Source organism: Coniophora puteana (genome assembly GCF_000271625.1).
Source record: "Coniophora puteana RWD-64-598 SS2 unplaced genomic scaffold CONPUscaffold_1, whole genome shotgun sequence".
Taxonomy (NCBI): Eukaryota; Fungi; Basidiomycota; class Agaricomycetes; order Boletales; family Coniophoraceae; genus Coniophora; species Coniophora puteana.
Window position 1 is genome coordinate 4,068,556 of NW_006913053.1, and position 14,901 is coordinate 4,083,456.

General features: G+C 53.9%; 6 protein-coding genes across 6 annotated transcripts; 4 read left to right on the top strand and 2 right to left on the bottom strand.

Annotated features, from left to right (window-relative positions):
* Window positions 1-485: 485 nt before the first annotated feature.
* CONPUDRAFT_149356 (uncharacterized protein) lies at window positions 486-760 on the top strand (the record flags this gene model as incomplete). The annotated part of the gene is made up of 2 exons (XM_007765664.1): window positions 486-667; window positions 742-760. 2 exons carry the CDS (start codon window positions 486-488, stop codon window positions 758-760), a joined length of 201 nt encoding a protein of 66 aa, XP_007763854.1.
* A 7,360-nt stretch (window positions 761-8,120) lies between these two features.
* CONPUDRAFT_45080 (uncharacterized protein) lies at window positions 8,121-9,295 on the bottom strand (the record flags this gene model as incomplete). Its single annotated transcript, XM_007764306.1, has 3 exons — window positions 8,121-8,741; window positions 8,821-9,017; window positions 9,073-9,295. 3 exons carry the CDS (start codon window positions 9,293-9,295, stop codon window positions 8,121-8,123), a joined length of 1,041 nt encoding a protein of 346 aa, XP_007762496.1.
* Window positions 9,296-9,517: 222 nt separating this feature from the next.
* On the top strand, window positions 9,518-10,953 carry CONPUDRAFT_46792 (Nucleotidyltransferase; the record flags this gene model as incomplete). Its single annotated transcript, XM_007764424.1, has 5 exons — window positions 9,518-9,732; window positions 9,785-9,955; window positions 10,014-10,183; window positions 10,245-10,450; window positions 10,564-10,953. The coding sequence occupies 5 exons, from the start codon at window positions 9,518-9,520 to the stop codon at window positions 10,951-10,953; spliced, it is 1,152 nt and encodes a 383-aa protein (XP_007762614.1).
* Window positions 10,954-11,187: 234 nt separating this feature from the next.
* CONPUDRAFT_116535 (40S ribosomal protein S9) lies at window positions 11,188-12,237 on the bottom strand. Its single transcript, XM_007765665.1, has 5 exons — window positions 12,179-12,237; window positions 12,100-12,123; window positions 11,956-12,010; window positions 11,582-11,898; window positions 11,188-11,526 (listed from the first exon to the last, which is right to left on the bottom strand). Exons 1-5 carry the CDS (start codon window positions 12,184-12,186, stop codon window positions 11,349-11,351), a joined length of 582 nt encoding a protein of 193 aa, XP_007763855.1. The 5' UTR covers window positions 12,187-12,237; the 3' UTR covers window positions 11,188-11,348.
* A 62-nt stretch (window positions 12,238-12,299) lies between these two features.
* CONPUDRAFT_141487 (uncharacterized protein) lies at window positions 12,300-13,335 on the top strand. Its single transcript, XM_007765666.1, has 4 exons — window positions 12,300-12,466; window positions 12,530-12,644; window positions 12,710-12,903; window positions 12,970-13,335. Exons 1-4 carry the CDS (start codon window positions 12,406-12,408, stop codon window positions 13,080-13,082), a joined length of 483 nt encoding a protein of 160 aa, XP_007763856.1. The 5' UTR covers window positions 12,300-12,405; the 3' UTR covers window positions 13,083-13,335.
* Window positions 13,336-13,507: 172 nt separating this feature from the next.
* On the top strand, window positions 13,508-14,853 carry CONPUDRAFT_134541 (uncharacterized protein). Its single transcript, XM_007765667.1, has 6 exons — window positions 13,508-13,758; window positions 13,846-13,880; window positions 13,930-13,951; window positions 14,009-14,033; window positions 14,089-14,575; window positions 14,630-14,853. The coding sequence occupies exons 1-6, from the start codon at window positions 13,531-13,533 to the stop codon at window positions 14,778-14,780; spliced, it is 948 nt and encodes a 315-aa protein (XP_007763857.1). The 5' UTR covers window positions 13,508-13,530; the 3' UTR covers window positions 14,781-14,853.
* The last annotated feature ends 48 nt before the right edge of the window (window positions 14,854-14,901 follow it).

Here is a 14,901-nt window from a genome sequence, read left to right on the forward strand (position 1 = left end):
TACTCCTTCGATCCTATGAATCTCAAGTTCTCCGGCCGCAACGTAGTCAACATCGATATATTGATATCTGATGGCCAGGAACTAGCAATTACCAACAGAGGTCAAGCAATGCAAATCTTATCATCATACGGACGTAACTTGCTAACACTTTGCTCGCTTAGTGAACGATAAGAAGCACCTGCACGGCCGCAACACAATCTGTCCGAGGGCCGGAGACCTCGTATCTGACGAAGTCTAATATCAAAGAGTTAGTTGGACAACTGTTTGAAGTGTCAGCTAGTGCCAGCCCTAAGTCGGTCTCAGATCTGCGAACGGAACCGACGTCGTGGCGGTGAGGCAGCGACGCCGCCCGCCCCGCGCGAATCAGGACACTCCTCACCCCGCGGCCGCACCTGCCATTCCCAGTACTCCGAGGGATGTTCAGAGCTCGTTGCTAGCGCTCGTAGTCAGCATCTAACGTTATCGGTAAGCTCTCGGGTGCCTGGATGCCCCCGACGGCGAAGGAAGGTCGCACACCGCCTTTACGACACTGCAATCGCTTCTCGGAGGACTCGGAACGCGACGCCCACGATCTCGGGAAATGGGCGGCTATCGAACACCTCGAACACCCCATCGTGCAACCTCTGTTGAGTTTTCTCGCTGCTTCTCCTGACACGGCCTTCCGGTGGTACCACTACTTAGGATTCCGTGAAGTTAGGACCGTCTTCTGCTCACAGAGATACCTTAACTTTGGACTCTTAGTCCCAAGACGCCGCCCTGAGCCCTTAGTCGGGACGTGGCGATAGTGCACGGCGCTCCGACACCGATGGGAAACCTCCCCAGCGTCAACGTCGGCCGATGAGATGCAGGGATAGTGTGTACAGCGACGAACCGGATGGCGTGACTCCAGGCTGCGGGAATACAGCACCGGGAATATGTGAATCTTGGTGATTGCCGGTGACCAGACGGACGAGTTTGTCAGACGATGATCGGTGAGAGGCTGCTCGTAGGGATTCTCAAGAATCTGAGTACCCTCCGGTAAGCACAATCGCCTTGACCATGCTAGCGCATAAGGCTCTGGCACAGGTGACTAACTTTGCAGATGCCACTGAAACTCAGTGGTGCTTAGCGCCTTTTGCTCCAGCACCCTTGGAGGCTGGGGGGTAGGTTTTCCTGAGGGCGCCTCTCCTTTTGGTGTCGACAGGCTGTTAGGCTTCGGGCAACATAGCCTCTCAACCGCCGCCGAGCGCCCAACCTAACCTTGGCAGCTTCGGCAGACCTTTGTCGCAAGCCTCATCGTTCTTCTCGCCGCCAGCATCCATCAAGATGGCAAGGTACGCCGCCACGAAGGGTTATCGATCAACCAACGAAACCTAACCTTGCACCTCCACTCAGCCTTTCAGCATCCCGCAAAATGCAGCAGCTCCACTTCGTGTAGCTCAGCGAACCTCATCAAGGCCCCCTCGTCGCGAGCGCCTGTGTCCAGGGCAGCTTCACGTGAGCAATCCAAGAAGGTTCGTGCTCAGCATAAGGCAACCATGACATTCTGATACCTGGACGGTCCTCTTTCTAGCTTGAAACCGGTGATAGAGTTCTGATCCTATGGAATGGGACTAGACACTCGCGCAGTCGACAATCAATAGGTGCGCAGAAGCGTTTCCAGTTTGGTGCGCGTGTCCTCTTTTCTTATGGCTTTAATGATCCTCCGTTCGGGGCATCCATTATTACGAAGCCGCACTCGGCATCGCGCCCTACCATTGAAGGGAGTGGAGACGATCCGGTCTAGAAGGATCCTGTGGAACGGCGGCTTGTATTGAAGTCACCTTTTGCTAAATATGCCAGGGACTGACGATGTTTTGAATAACGTTTGTTAATCCTTATGTCACTAGACGAACCACAGCGCGCACAAACCGGACCATTTTGACCTCACAGCTCCTCATAACTGTGTAAGGTGTTGTCACGATGGATACTTCTTTGATCTGGTAAGCCTATTCGAAACCTTCCATCGACCCCACATTGCGACTATGCCCCCGACGTGGATGCCACTGTCGGCACGTCGAATTATGGCTGACAAATACGCTAACTCTACGAGTTAACTTATTGCTGGCTTCTTTCAGCACCCCGGAATCCCCAAAGCTTTGTCTGAACTATCTTATTCTGTCTTCATCCCCAGCGTTTCAACACGTTTCCGCGCAGGCGCCAGGTACGGTCTCAACGTGACCTGCTTTGCTCCACCTCCGACACATGCATGCACTTGCACGCACCAATCCCAAGCGTCTCAGGCACCCTTTGTAGCGGCTGGCTCAACTCCATTCCACAATCGTGCGTTCCCGCTCTCGTCGTCGTCGGCGGTCTCATCGCGCATCAAACTCAAGCTTGCGCCCACCTCCCCACAACCACGACCCCTCGCCGCCGGTCCATCCGGATCCGCCGTGCGTTTTTCTCAGGATGCTTACCTCACGCCTGTCCTGGATCTTCGTACTCCTGGTTACGCGGTTCTTCAGCGGCAGGTATCGGTAATCAAGAAGCCTCGAGCAGCGGCGAGAAGATTCATTTCTTATCGTCTTATCGGGACGCCACGGTTAGAAAATGTTGGTTGCTCGAGAGCGGCGTCGGCGGGTAAGTTACTAAATGCGTCAACCGCTAGTGGTCACCCGACAGCGGTGCCACGCCCGACGGGCATGGGGAAGCTTTTCCTACGCCGTGTTGGGAAAGTTCAACAGAACATACATATCAAGATGTGCGCAGATCACTATTGCGTCTGTCAGATGATCATGAAACGTGAATCTCCCAGTGTACCGAAAGCAAGGATGCGAATCTTTACGAGACCTCTTAGCTCATCTAGCGAGGAGACGCTACCTCAAACCGAAGCTCAGCGCAAGTAACACACCACGTTTTTCTGCGAGAGGGTGCGAAGTGAGGGTGCGAAGTGACTTGATCAAGCCACCACCATCCCTCGTAAATGTCTCACGACCGTGAAGGTACGTGAATGATCTTACAGATGCTTCGACACCAACGCGGAGCCTGAGGCTATGTGGTCCACAAGCTATCAACTATGGGTACGAATGAAACTGGACAATCAAGGTCATCAGCCCTTCATGGAGACCTTCGATTGCAGTCGTTGTGAGCAAGTGGACTTCGCTTTATGACTGACTGATAATCAATGTATTGCCAAGCATCACCTTACCCATATGTTGGCGCCGCAGGCCATTCAAATGTACCATCATGATGAGTATATCCTGACGTGGGCTGAAATCACGAGTGGATAAGCAGTGGATACGAACCAGTGCAACATACAGTACAGTGCACTGAGACTGGAAGCTCTCTTCTCTTCCTTCCTCTCGACATGTTGACAAGTAACGGAAGATACCTTAGATCGACAGCTTTGAACTCGAAAGAGAGGATCTGGCATCTGAGTAGCGTCGACGGTCGACAGCTGCTCCGAAAACATTTACATAGGAGGCATCGCAAGGACAAAACGGATACCAAGTCGGGCATTATGGCTTCATCGATGACTAGCGCGCTCTTCTGTCGGGGCGGTGAGCCCTTCAATGAGCATGAAACGATAAGCGCCATCGACAGGATGGCGTTGGCACTGCCAGACATCGCGTCCGCAAGGTCAAAGCGCCTGGGCTCTGCGGCTTGTGCGGCACGATTAGCCGAGATCCAAAGGCAAGTGTGTAAATCGATTCAATTGAGGCTTGCCGTTTATAAATCCTCAGGCACGGTGCCAACGCTGTGTCAAACGCCCGAAAATTTGACTCGCGATCGGCGCCGTTCGTCTGTCTGGCGTGTTGGCATGATGCTGAGAATCCTGGTAGACAGGTGTGCTGTTGAGTTCTCGAGAATGGAACACGGCCCGGAAGCAATGGCGATCTTTGAGTTGCATTTTGCGCGAAGACCGCACTATAGTCGTGAGAAGCCGGCCGTGGAGGAAAGAGGGGGAGGAGGAGGGAGGAGGCGCACATAGTCTGCATGCACTAGTCGTTACCAACAGAAGGACCCACTGAGAGCGGATTCAGGAAAGCGGGCTGGAAACATTTGAGCCGGAGGAGTTCGCTACTACATTACCTAGTTCAAGTTGGAAAATCTTACGCAAATCTACGCAAGAACGTTGGTCGGTGTTTATAACGATGTAAAGGTTGCGCGGCCAAGATCAACATTGTGATTTTACTAAGACGGCCGCTGACGGCCGTCAACCAGCGCGTCCGCGTCGTCCGGGATACTTTACAGTGTCAAACGGGCCTAGGCGTCGACAATCAGGCTTTAAAGACTTCAACACCGTTGGCTGAAATGGGTACAGATATCTCGGCTGACCCACACATTCGTTTGCGCAGATTCATGAGTAGAGACCAGATGAACTACCTCAGCTATATCTGTGAATCGAAGATAATGTGGGTACTCGAAGACCTGAGGCCTGAGGGCTAGCTAGTGAATTGGATGCAACGATGTCCATGAACTACTTTCCTTCTTGAACCTCGAAAGCCTGTTGGATACCGGATTTAGAGTGGCAATGGTGGCAATTGTGCCTTCTCTGTTTTAGGTTGATGAGATTGTACCAGGTGGATACATGGGTTCTTCGTCCACGCCCGACACAAGCAACGCATGAGCGATGGTATCCTCTCAATCAGATATAATTACTTCACAAGGTTTTACTAAGAGGCGCGAGCACCCATCACAGTGCCATAGCGGCACAAGCTTGCAGCGTGTGCAGCCTGAGTCACGGTACTGGTGGTTTCAGAACCGTTTCGTGGATTGCATCCAAGCCTCCATAAGACTCCGAGTACACGCAGAGAAGGGAAGCACTACATAGAGACGCGAAGATGCATGATCACTTCCCCTTGCAGCGAAGCAACTGGCTCCATGGTATGATCTATTCATGCAGCAGTCTGATGCGACTGACCGGCTGGATGAGGAGTGCGCGACGTTGTCTCACTGGTGGGAACACAAATGCGTGAATCAATACTGCCACTGAGTATGTACTGAATGTCAATAGAAGAGCATCCATCTCTAACTTTCCTAACTGTGTTCCCGCCTACATCCACGGTCGCAGACCAATTTAGAGTGTGGGGGCGTGAGCTGTCGGTGGCTAATACGATAGCGCACCAATATGTCCAAGCAGATACTGGCTCTGAAACCGCCGTGCCTGACGCGATGTCTCGCGACGTGCGCCAGCTGACCCCGACACCCAAGAAAGGCCAGACTTCGTAGTCAGCTGCTGCAACGCCATATAACCATCGACGTCCCCCGAACGTTTCGATTGGAGAACCATCATCGTGGGGCACTGCTCAGAAGGCAGCACCCCAGTCCCCGAGGGCGGTCGCCAGACTCCAACACCCTTCTACACGCGCGCCGCCGGGGGCTGAACCTCCCCCCGATCTCGCGATGAATGGGGGATGGATGGTTTACCTCCCCCTCTGTCGGTTCGCTATCTACCTTCGATGTTTGTTTCATCAGCTGCGCAGCTCCGCTCTGGCGCATCAGTACGAACCTCCTCTTATAAGTTACAGCGTCCATGTATCGTTGTTTTATCTGGATCAGATTATTTAGATGAAGTAGCTCTGAATGCTTAAGACCTGCCTCTCTGAGATCATTTAGTAGCCTGTGCGTATCAGCTCTCTGCCAAGTTCTGATCTCTTCCAATGTCTCCCAGTTGCTGTGTGGGACGTTGAGTGGAGATACCAACATACCCGCGTTCGCCTCGTATCTAGGGGCATCGAAAGACTTCTTGTTGGTGGCGAAGTACATCTTCGAGGTAAGTTCTTCCCTTCATCTTGGCAAATGAAAGTTCTCCGGCCTCGGAAGCTGTCCTACGGCCGAAAGGCGCCTCGGGCGAGGTTGGCGATGAACCAACATCGCTAGTTTATCTCTCAGATAAGAATTCACGAGGTGAAATGAAATCAAGAACTGTGGAGATTCGTCTTTGATGATTGACAAGACGACTGCGGGAGCGTCAGGACAGCGTGAGCGCCTGTGAGCACACGTTTGCGACTGCCGCTGTCCATTTCTAGTTAGCGATGGTTAGCTTACGCTTTGGATGGAGAAATGAATTGGTCCCTGTTGATCCTCACAATATTAGAGTTGGAATAGTGCGGCGAATGTAACACGCCCATCACCCCTGATTTGCTTGTCCTGTCAAACGTTCATTGCAACTGACAAGCACGGGATAGCTGACAAGAAACCTGCGAACTTATCCGTGCGAAATGTCGGTCAGAAATCAAGGGATGTGCGATATGAAAACAGAATTACACCTCAGGATTCAGCCTTCAAGACAGCTAGAATGATGGTAGCGTTAAGCGTACATGGGTTTATCGGGCACACGAAGGTGTAGGATATCATTGCATGACGAGAACCGATGTACGCAGTACTGTGGTTTTCGGCGCAGTCAATAAGCAAGCTATTGATCTTACACGAAGGGGTGATTTTACCAAAGTCTAAATGAAATGCGATAGTCATTTGTGCACATATGGTGTTAAGTGTTCACGGCAAAAAGAAGGAGGAACACTGAGTCCCCGTTTAGGACAGAGCATCCTTGGGCAGCCCAAACCAAGCGTTAAAATGTTCCTTTCGAGCTGCGAATTTGAGATCAATAAGAGCTTGTAACTTGTGAAGGGAGAATTAGATACGCACAATGCCGATCATGACAGCGGCCCCTCGTCGAACAGCACACAATGCACCGTACTCAGCGTCATCGGAAACAAAAACTCGTTCAGCAAAATCTGAACCTCTGCTTCGACACCATTTTAATCAGCTCATTCCACCCTCGGCACTTAAAGACTGTACTCACGATCGTTGTTCAACTGGAAACCCTGCACGGCCGGCCATAGCGGGTCAAACGCCGCCCCACCATTGTCTTCATCGTCATCTGTATCTGAGTCTTCCATGATATTGACGATGTCGTCGTCGTGCTCTCCGGCATCGAGTGGCGGTGGGTCGGAGTCGTCGTCGACGCTGCCGAAGGAGTCGCTATCGTCCGAGTCGCTCATCTCCATGAGCGCGGGCATGGATGGCGAAGAAGGGGCTGAGCCTTCTTCAGTGGTGATGCCCGTTGCCGGAGAGCCACCGGTGTCGCTGTCGTCGTTTACCTCTTCGACTGTTGCTGCTGTTGATGGTCCTGCTGCAGACCCGTTCGTACCATTGATGGCAGCGGTAGAGGAAGTGCTGGGTGGTGAAGAGGTAGCGGCGGGCGATGATTGCGGAGGAAGGGTAGATGTAGACGGCTTTGCGGTAGGGATAGGAGGGGGTCCCGCGGCGGGTGGCGGAGGGCCAGTAGCTAGTTCTTGCGCCTCTTCCGCAGTATCAAACAAAACATCAACATCTTCGTCATCGTGGTGCGCGCCATTCGCATGTCCGTTGACCTCAACCGCCGAAGACTCTCCCTCGAGAGGAGGAAGAGGAGGAAGTTCGTCTTCCGCATGTTCGGCATGCCCATTCAACAGAGGCTCCTCATCCACATCCCCAAGGCCCTCGAGCGGCGGCAACTCAATGTCCTCCGGCTCAATCAACTCATCTTCCCCATCCAGATCCATATCCACTTCTGCCACATGCTCCTGCACAGCTTGCACGAGGCCGGGGCCAATCCCGAACTCGCCGACGCCCTCGATTTGCACGCTCATGCCGAGCGGGTTGTCCACCTGGTGCCCGCTCCGCACGTGCGCAGCGGGCAGCTCGCTTGAAGGCTTCCAGTTGAAGTAGACGCCGCGGGATGTGAGCTGGAGACAGGAAACGAAGCGGAGCCATTGTTTGTTCTTGAAATGGATGAGGCGCGAGACGGCGATGGACGAGGCGATGTCGGATGGCTCGGTTCCCGTGATGGGGTCAACTTCCTGGGAGATGGAGAGGAGGAAGATGCCTTCGTGCTGATTATGACGTCAGTTATATTTCGAGTAGCACAGATGAAACTAGTACAGTGGACACGGCAATTCTGTTTCCTTCAACAGCCAGGTAGGTCGCGCTTTGTGTCGAGTACATGTGCTTTGAAGTGATGTCGAGTCGCAAGACGGAGGCATCTCGCCCAACATCTCCGCTGATGATGCCCTTGATGTTCCTGTATATCATGAGATTGGCACCGCAGGTGAGCAGAATAAGATCTCCAGAGCTTGTGACATGGGCTTCGTCGAACCAAATGTAAGCCCTTCTGCTTAAACACCGAGAAACAGGGGTTTACCTGCCATGAACTCTTCAGAGCCACTTGTCCTCGCCGCCGGTCCAATTTTCATCGGGGCAAGCTCGTGGGCTGTGTTCTCCGCTGGCATTACACGTCTTTTCGACTTTGGGAAGTCATCCTGCTGGAGCATAAACGCGACCGAGCCGTCTTCACGCGAGAACATTCGGAACGACTCCGAGCCGCATATAATGGCATAGTCCGGGGTAACCTCGACGTACCGAACGATGCCGAGATTACCAGGCCGTCGCTGAAGCTCGGTGAGGGTTTGCACCAGGGTTCCCGAAACGATATCCCAGAGAAATGCCGAGTTCGTGCCTGCGACGAAAAGAGTTGGGTACGAGAGGCGTAGCGCGCGAGTGGGTTCAGGGCAACGGAGCAGGGCATGTGGTCTGAAGCGTGCCCTAGCCGGGCTGGTGACATGGGTCGCACCAGCAACTTGTGCGATTTGATCCTGAAAGTCGTTTGGAGGAAATATTTCAGAAGGCTGGACGTCCGTACGGTCGACCGCGCACCACACTTCGTAGCAGCTATCTGGGCGCGTGAACACGAGAAAACCACATTCGTACTCGCAATGTACAAACTCCGCGATGTACCCCTGCATAGTTCGTGACCAGTAAACATATGGGCCCTTCGACGAGGCTATGTCCACATGTGGAATGTGGGTATATGCTCACCCGCGGTAGAGACCAAAGGACGATGTTAGTGTCCAGGTCGGTGACATACAGTCCTCCTCGTTGGATGGTGGTGATGACAATTCTGCGCTCTTCATCGACCTTGATGCGATGTACCGACTTTCCACCCGCCGACAGTTCTTTTGGGGTGACTGGAGCGTGTCCGCGCCAGCTGCGTTCGTACTGCAAGACGCGTTTACCTGTGGTCCTGAATCAATACCAGGGCTACTCGACAGATCGTATAATCGAGCATACAGAGCTCCTTCCATCCACCCGCCTTGGAAGCAATGTCGGCATCGACAGTCGCCTGGGGTGGTACGAAGCCGTGGAGGACCGCCGCGTTCCGGTAGATCTGGAGCTCGTTGATGCTAACAAGCTGACTCCATTCCTTCGACACGGCAGCCGAGTTGGCAAGGCTTTTGAGCGGGATGTGTGCGAGGATATGCAACGCAAGTTCTGTGGGTAGACGGTGCAGCATGCTTTATGGTGGTGCAAAAAAAGGCATAGACTTGAGTGAAGGGGACAAAACGGTGGGGCTGCAAGCTAACGAGGGCTAGCCTCTGCAAGATAGGGACGTCGGACTTCGGATCGTCTGCCCCTTGACCTCATCCCAACCTCATAACGCGAGTGAACCCACCGTCCACTTACAACTCCGTCTTGAGCACTCCATTCTTTACGACGACACCCGGGTCTAAGGGACATGGCCGCATCATTGCTCGATCGCATCGGGCCTCATGCACCCGTTGCGTCCGGCAGTTCTCTGTCTATCAACAACTCAGACACGTCCAACACAAGGAACCGTCCTCCACGAAAGCGCAAGAGAGGGCAGCATAACACGGATGAGGGTGGTCAGGTCTGGCTAACACCCTGGGTGAACAACATCGGCATGACGGAGTACGAGAGCGTGACTCAGCGGTGAGTGCGGACCTGTTCGAACCTTGCGAGAACTCACGGCAGCTTCCACTAGGCTACACGACGAAATCACCGCGTTCGTCACATATGTCGGCCTCACTTCGCAGGAGGAGTACATGCGTGAACAAGTTCGCGCACTCGTGCACCGCATTTTACGAAACCGCTTTCGCCGCTCTGAAGTGAACGTGTTCGGAAGTGCAGCTCAGGGCTTGAGTCTACCGGGCGGGTGCGTACGCCCGCACGTATTCACATTGTATAATGCTAATCTGTTTGGTCACCTTCAGGGATGTTGACATCGTCCTCTCTCTCCCGCATGCCGACAGCCGGTCCGAGCTCAAGACTTCTCTCTTCCAGCTTGCTGCGATGCTCAAGCGTACTGGTGTAGCATCCGACGTCGAAGTCCGTCATCAGGCTCGAATACCTATCATATCATTCCAAACCGTCCCCGAACTATGTGCGTCTCCTTGCCTTTCCGCCCATGATATCCTATGATTAACAACCAAATTACTTACCAGGTACTCTCCGCTTTGACATTGGTGTAAACAACGAAGACGGCCTCAAAGCCTTGCCCATCGTCGAGAAATATATGCAAGACCACCCCGTCCTCAAACCGCTCATGCTCGTTCTCAAATCCTTCCTCTCACGCCGTGGGCTTAGCAGCGCCAGCAACGGCGGCATCAACAGCTTCGTCCTCCTCTGTATGGTCGTCAGCTTCATACAGGTCAGCCCTAACCCCCTTGCATTGACTTGTAACCATTCGGACTGCCACCCTTCTCCCTTGTTCCAGACTGCTGCAACGTCATGCTCGTGTTCATGCTCACAAACGTAACGCAGCTCAACCCGCTGAACCGCCCCAGGGAGGACTTCACCGACTTCATGCAGCGCGAAACACTCGGCGTCCTCCTACTTGGCTTCTTTGAATATTACGGCTCGCGCTTCCCCTATTTGACCTCGTACATCTCCATCACTGAAGGGCGGCTCTTGCCCAAGCCCTCCGCGCCTTGGATATCTCATCCTACAACGGACCGCCTTGTCATACAAAGTCCACTGGACCCTGAGCGCGACTGCGCAAAGGCTGCGTCGCGGATAGAGCAGGTCAAGGAAGCCTTCAGAGAAGCCAAAGGTATCCTGGAGCGTATCACGCTTCCTTTGCGCTCTAATAACCATCTTGGACTCATCATCGGTCTCAAGCAAGAGGTAACGGCCTCGCTGTTTTTGAGGTGATGCTGATTCTTCTCGTAGGCTGTCCAGCACCGTGAAACTGTTCGGTCGCTCGTGGACAACGGCGCCCTTGTTGCAAGGATAAGGCAAATTGACTCCCTCCTCGTTTCAGAACCCCGCCGGAATTATCACAATAACGCTAGGGAGTATAATGCGCCTTATAACGGCTACGGTCGGATGCAGAGAGCAGGTGGGGAAGCATCTAGGAGGCACAGGCCCTACTAAGGACTTACGAACAACTCGCTTGATTATCTCATGTATTTAGATACACTCTTGTACGGTCATTCAGGTCACGAATACAGAAGTTTCTGCATAAATCATGCGTAGAGTTTTGCATGTGCCCATAACATGATGACATGATAGTAAAAACAACGTAGACGGGGAAAGGGTTAATACATTTACTCCTCTTCCTCCTCGTCGCCACCATCCTCCTTCTTGGCGGCAGCAGCGGCGCGCTTGCGCTTGACACGACCGGGGCGTCCACCACCGTATGGCGAAGTGAGGGCGAAGTCGATGTGTTTTTGGGAATCAAGACGGACGACGAACGAAGGGACGTCAACGATCTGCTTGCCCACACTGGATGACGCCATCAGTATCAGGGCCTAAGCCGGGGCAAAGATAGAGGACATACCGAATATGGCGCTGCTTGATGAGGACACGGGCGTGGTGGATGGACTTGGCGAGGCCAGTCTTGAAGACCTGGGTCTGGAGACGACGCTCCAAGAAGTCCTCGACCTTCAGGGCGAGCACGTAATCGAGACGCATGCGGGTCTCGTCGAGCACACCGATGCGGACGAGACGGCGGATGAGGGCGTTACCCTCAAAGAGACGCTTGGGGTCCTTGGCATCGAGCTTGAGCAACTCACGGGCAGCACGACGGATCTTGGAGAGGACAAGACCAATGCGCCAAATTTCGCGCTTGTTGCGCAGGCCGTATTCGCCAGCGAGCTGGGGTGACGTTAGGTGAGCGCTTGGGAGGGGATGAAGGGGATATGGAGGGCGCACCTTCAGCTCGGCATCGAGACGAGCCGACTCGAAAGGTCGACGGGGGACCTTGTAGCTGTTCAAAAAATAAACATGGGGCACGGCTTTTGGTCAGCTCGATGCATCCCTCCACGCAATGTGGATCTTGAAGAAAACGGTGCTCACGTCTTGCTATGATTCCTCGGGGCCCTGCAAGACGGTCATCAGCGCGATCGGGGAGCGAGGCGGCAGTGAGAACACATACCTGGGCATTTTCTTGAAGGAGGACTTGACGGGTTCAGAGGCGCGACCAGGTGGACTTGCTTAGGTGGGTGGTGGCGGCGCAGCCACAGCTGTACAGCTGCTTGGCAGCCACCCGGGAATGGCCGGTACCCAACTTTGGTGTAACCGTTATCGACGCCGCCGACACTGTAAGTATCCCAGCGTCGCTGCTGCCGTCCTCAAGACCCGCTCCTCAACACATCAGTCAATATGCCGCACTCCTTCGGTTACCGCGCGCGCACGCGCGACATGTTCAAGCGCGGCTTCAAGCGTATGTCACCCCTCGGCTAATCTACTGAGGGGAGAACTTTGCGCTTATGTTACGGTCTTGCAGAGCACGGCCCTATCAAACTCTCGACGTATCTCATCACCTACCGTGTCGGTGACATCGTTGATATCAAGGCCAACGCCGCTCAGCAAAAGGGCATGCCCCACAAGTACTACCACGGGTGCGTACAGGAGCTATGATCTTTCCTGATCTTCCATGCTTACTGTAAATCCAACCCTCGTTCAGCCGGACTGGTATCGTCTACAACGTCACCCCCCACGCCGTTGGCGTCATCGTCTACAAGGTCGTCGGCAACCGCTACCTCGAGAAGCGCGTTAACCTCCGTGTCGAGCACGTGAGGCACTCGAAATGCCGACAGGAGTTCCTCGACCGCGTCAAGCGGAACCACGACGCACACGTCAAGGCCAAGGAAACTGGCGGTGAGCCTCCCTTCCTCCTCTCATAACTGTGTCCCCTTTTGTGCTGACGAGAGATGCTGCTCATAGAGCGCGTGAGCCTCAAGCGGCAACACGTCCTCCCACGGGAGGCCCGTACCGTCACCATCGCCCAAAACGCACCGCAGACGATGCGCCCTGTCCCATACGAGACGACGATTTAAATGGGGTGGGTTACTTTACGTGCATATCGTATGAGGCGTACCTATATGTTTGCGACTTTTCTACTGCTTTCATGCCTCCATGCAATTATCATGACAACATCCATGTTGGCGATACATTATTCGAGTTCGAGATTAAGATAGAACCCCAGGAGTTCCCGTTTTCCCAAGGCCAGCCATCTGAAGGGACGCAGCTACTTGGCAGCGTTAGGTCGACTTTATCACTTCGATGTATGAAATTGTCCGTATGAACGAGTGCGCAGTGAAACTGCAGTGCCTTCTCTAAGTTCACAAGCCAGACAGGCAGTAGTCGTGTTATGCAATCATGAAGCGTAGAGAGAGATATGCATAGCAAAGCGCGGGGAACGTGTGAGTCGTCGCACTCTTGTAAAGCGTGACGCGCGTCAATTTGTTTGCTTTCTCACTCTCGAACCACCATCACACTTACACTATGCCGTCTGGCCGCGACCGCTACAGAGACCTTTCGCGCTCTCGTTCACCCGCAAGGGATCATGACCAGGACCGTAGCAGGGATAGTCGAAGTCGTCGCAAGCGCGACTCCCGTTCTCGCTCGCCGGACACAACACGTCTTCCACCTGGTGTTGACCCTATCTCGGAGTCGGACTACTTCCTGAAGAACACGGAGTTCAGAGCGTGGCTCAAAGACGAAAAGGACAGGGTTCGTTCACGTTTCAATGAATGTGAGGCGTTCATGTACTGAGAGTGCAGCATACGGCGGCATACTCTTGGTCTCGGGATCCGATAGTATTTCGATGAGCTCTCGGGTGAAAAGGCTAGGAGGTGAGCTCGTGGGATCTCGTTGCTTCACTCCGTTCTCATGTTCGTTCAGCTATTTCCGGAAATTTGTGAAGGTACTGCTTCATGTTCGCTTGATGGTACATGCTGCTTATTCCTGATATTGAATGAAGGCTTGGAACAAGGGCAAACTACCAGGTACGTTGCTTAACGTGGATTTAAGATTCCAAGAGTAACACATACACCCCTCCAGATTCCTTGTACGACGGCTCAACCACCGACGCGCCATTCTCGGCCAACCAAACCGCATCCAAGTGGTCCTTCACCTCCAAGACCTCATCAGCCGATGCTTCCGCCCTCCGCGCCATCCACGATGAAGTTAACACAGCCACTCACGGCTCGCGGTCTTCCCGCACCGGTGCATTCGGTTCAGCATCAGCGGCCGGCAGCGGCCGGCGGCAGGGCCCCACCCTGCCGTCTGCGGAGGACGCGATCCTCGCGCGCGAAGCCGCGGTGGAGGATGCGGCCGCTGAGAGGGACTACAAGCGCAAGCGCGACAAGAAAGCAGCGAAGGACCGCGTTGAGGATGCAATTGGGCCTAAGGAGGTTGGGCGCGAGGGCATGCTAGAGAAGAAGCGCGCGCAGAGGGACAACGACCGTGCGTTCCGGGAGAAGGGAGACGAGGGCCTCGAGCTTGATGAGGGCACGCTTATGGGAGGTGGGGATAGCTTCAGGGATCAGTGCGTTGTTCTCCCCCTCTCTCGCGCGATACTTCTGACTAGCGAGTACTGTAGGATTGCTCGCCGTGACGCTGCTCGGAAACGGTTCGAGGACAAGAAAGTGGGTGATAGGGCTGTTGCTGGTGAGCGCAGCGAGGCTTTGCGCCAGAAGGAAAAGGCAACGATGGATATGTTCCAGCAGCTTGCGAAGCAGCGTTTCGGGTAAACATTATTGCAACGTATGTTAAGCATGACTATGATGTGGTCAATGTATATGCACCTTTCTAACAACTCTTGCCCCCAACGACTGGTGTTGTTTGCAATCCACTCATCATGAGACTAGCTGC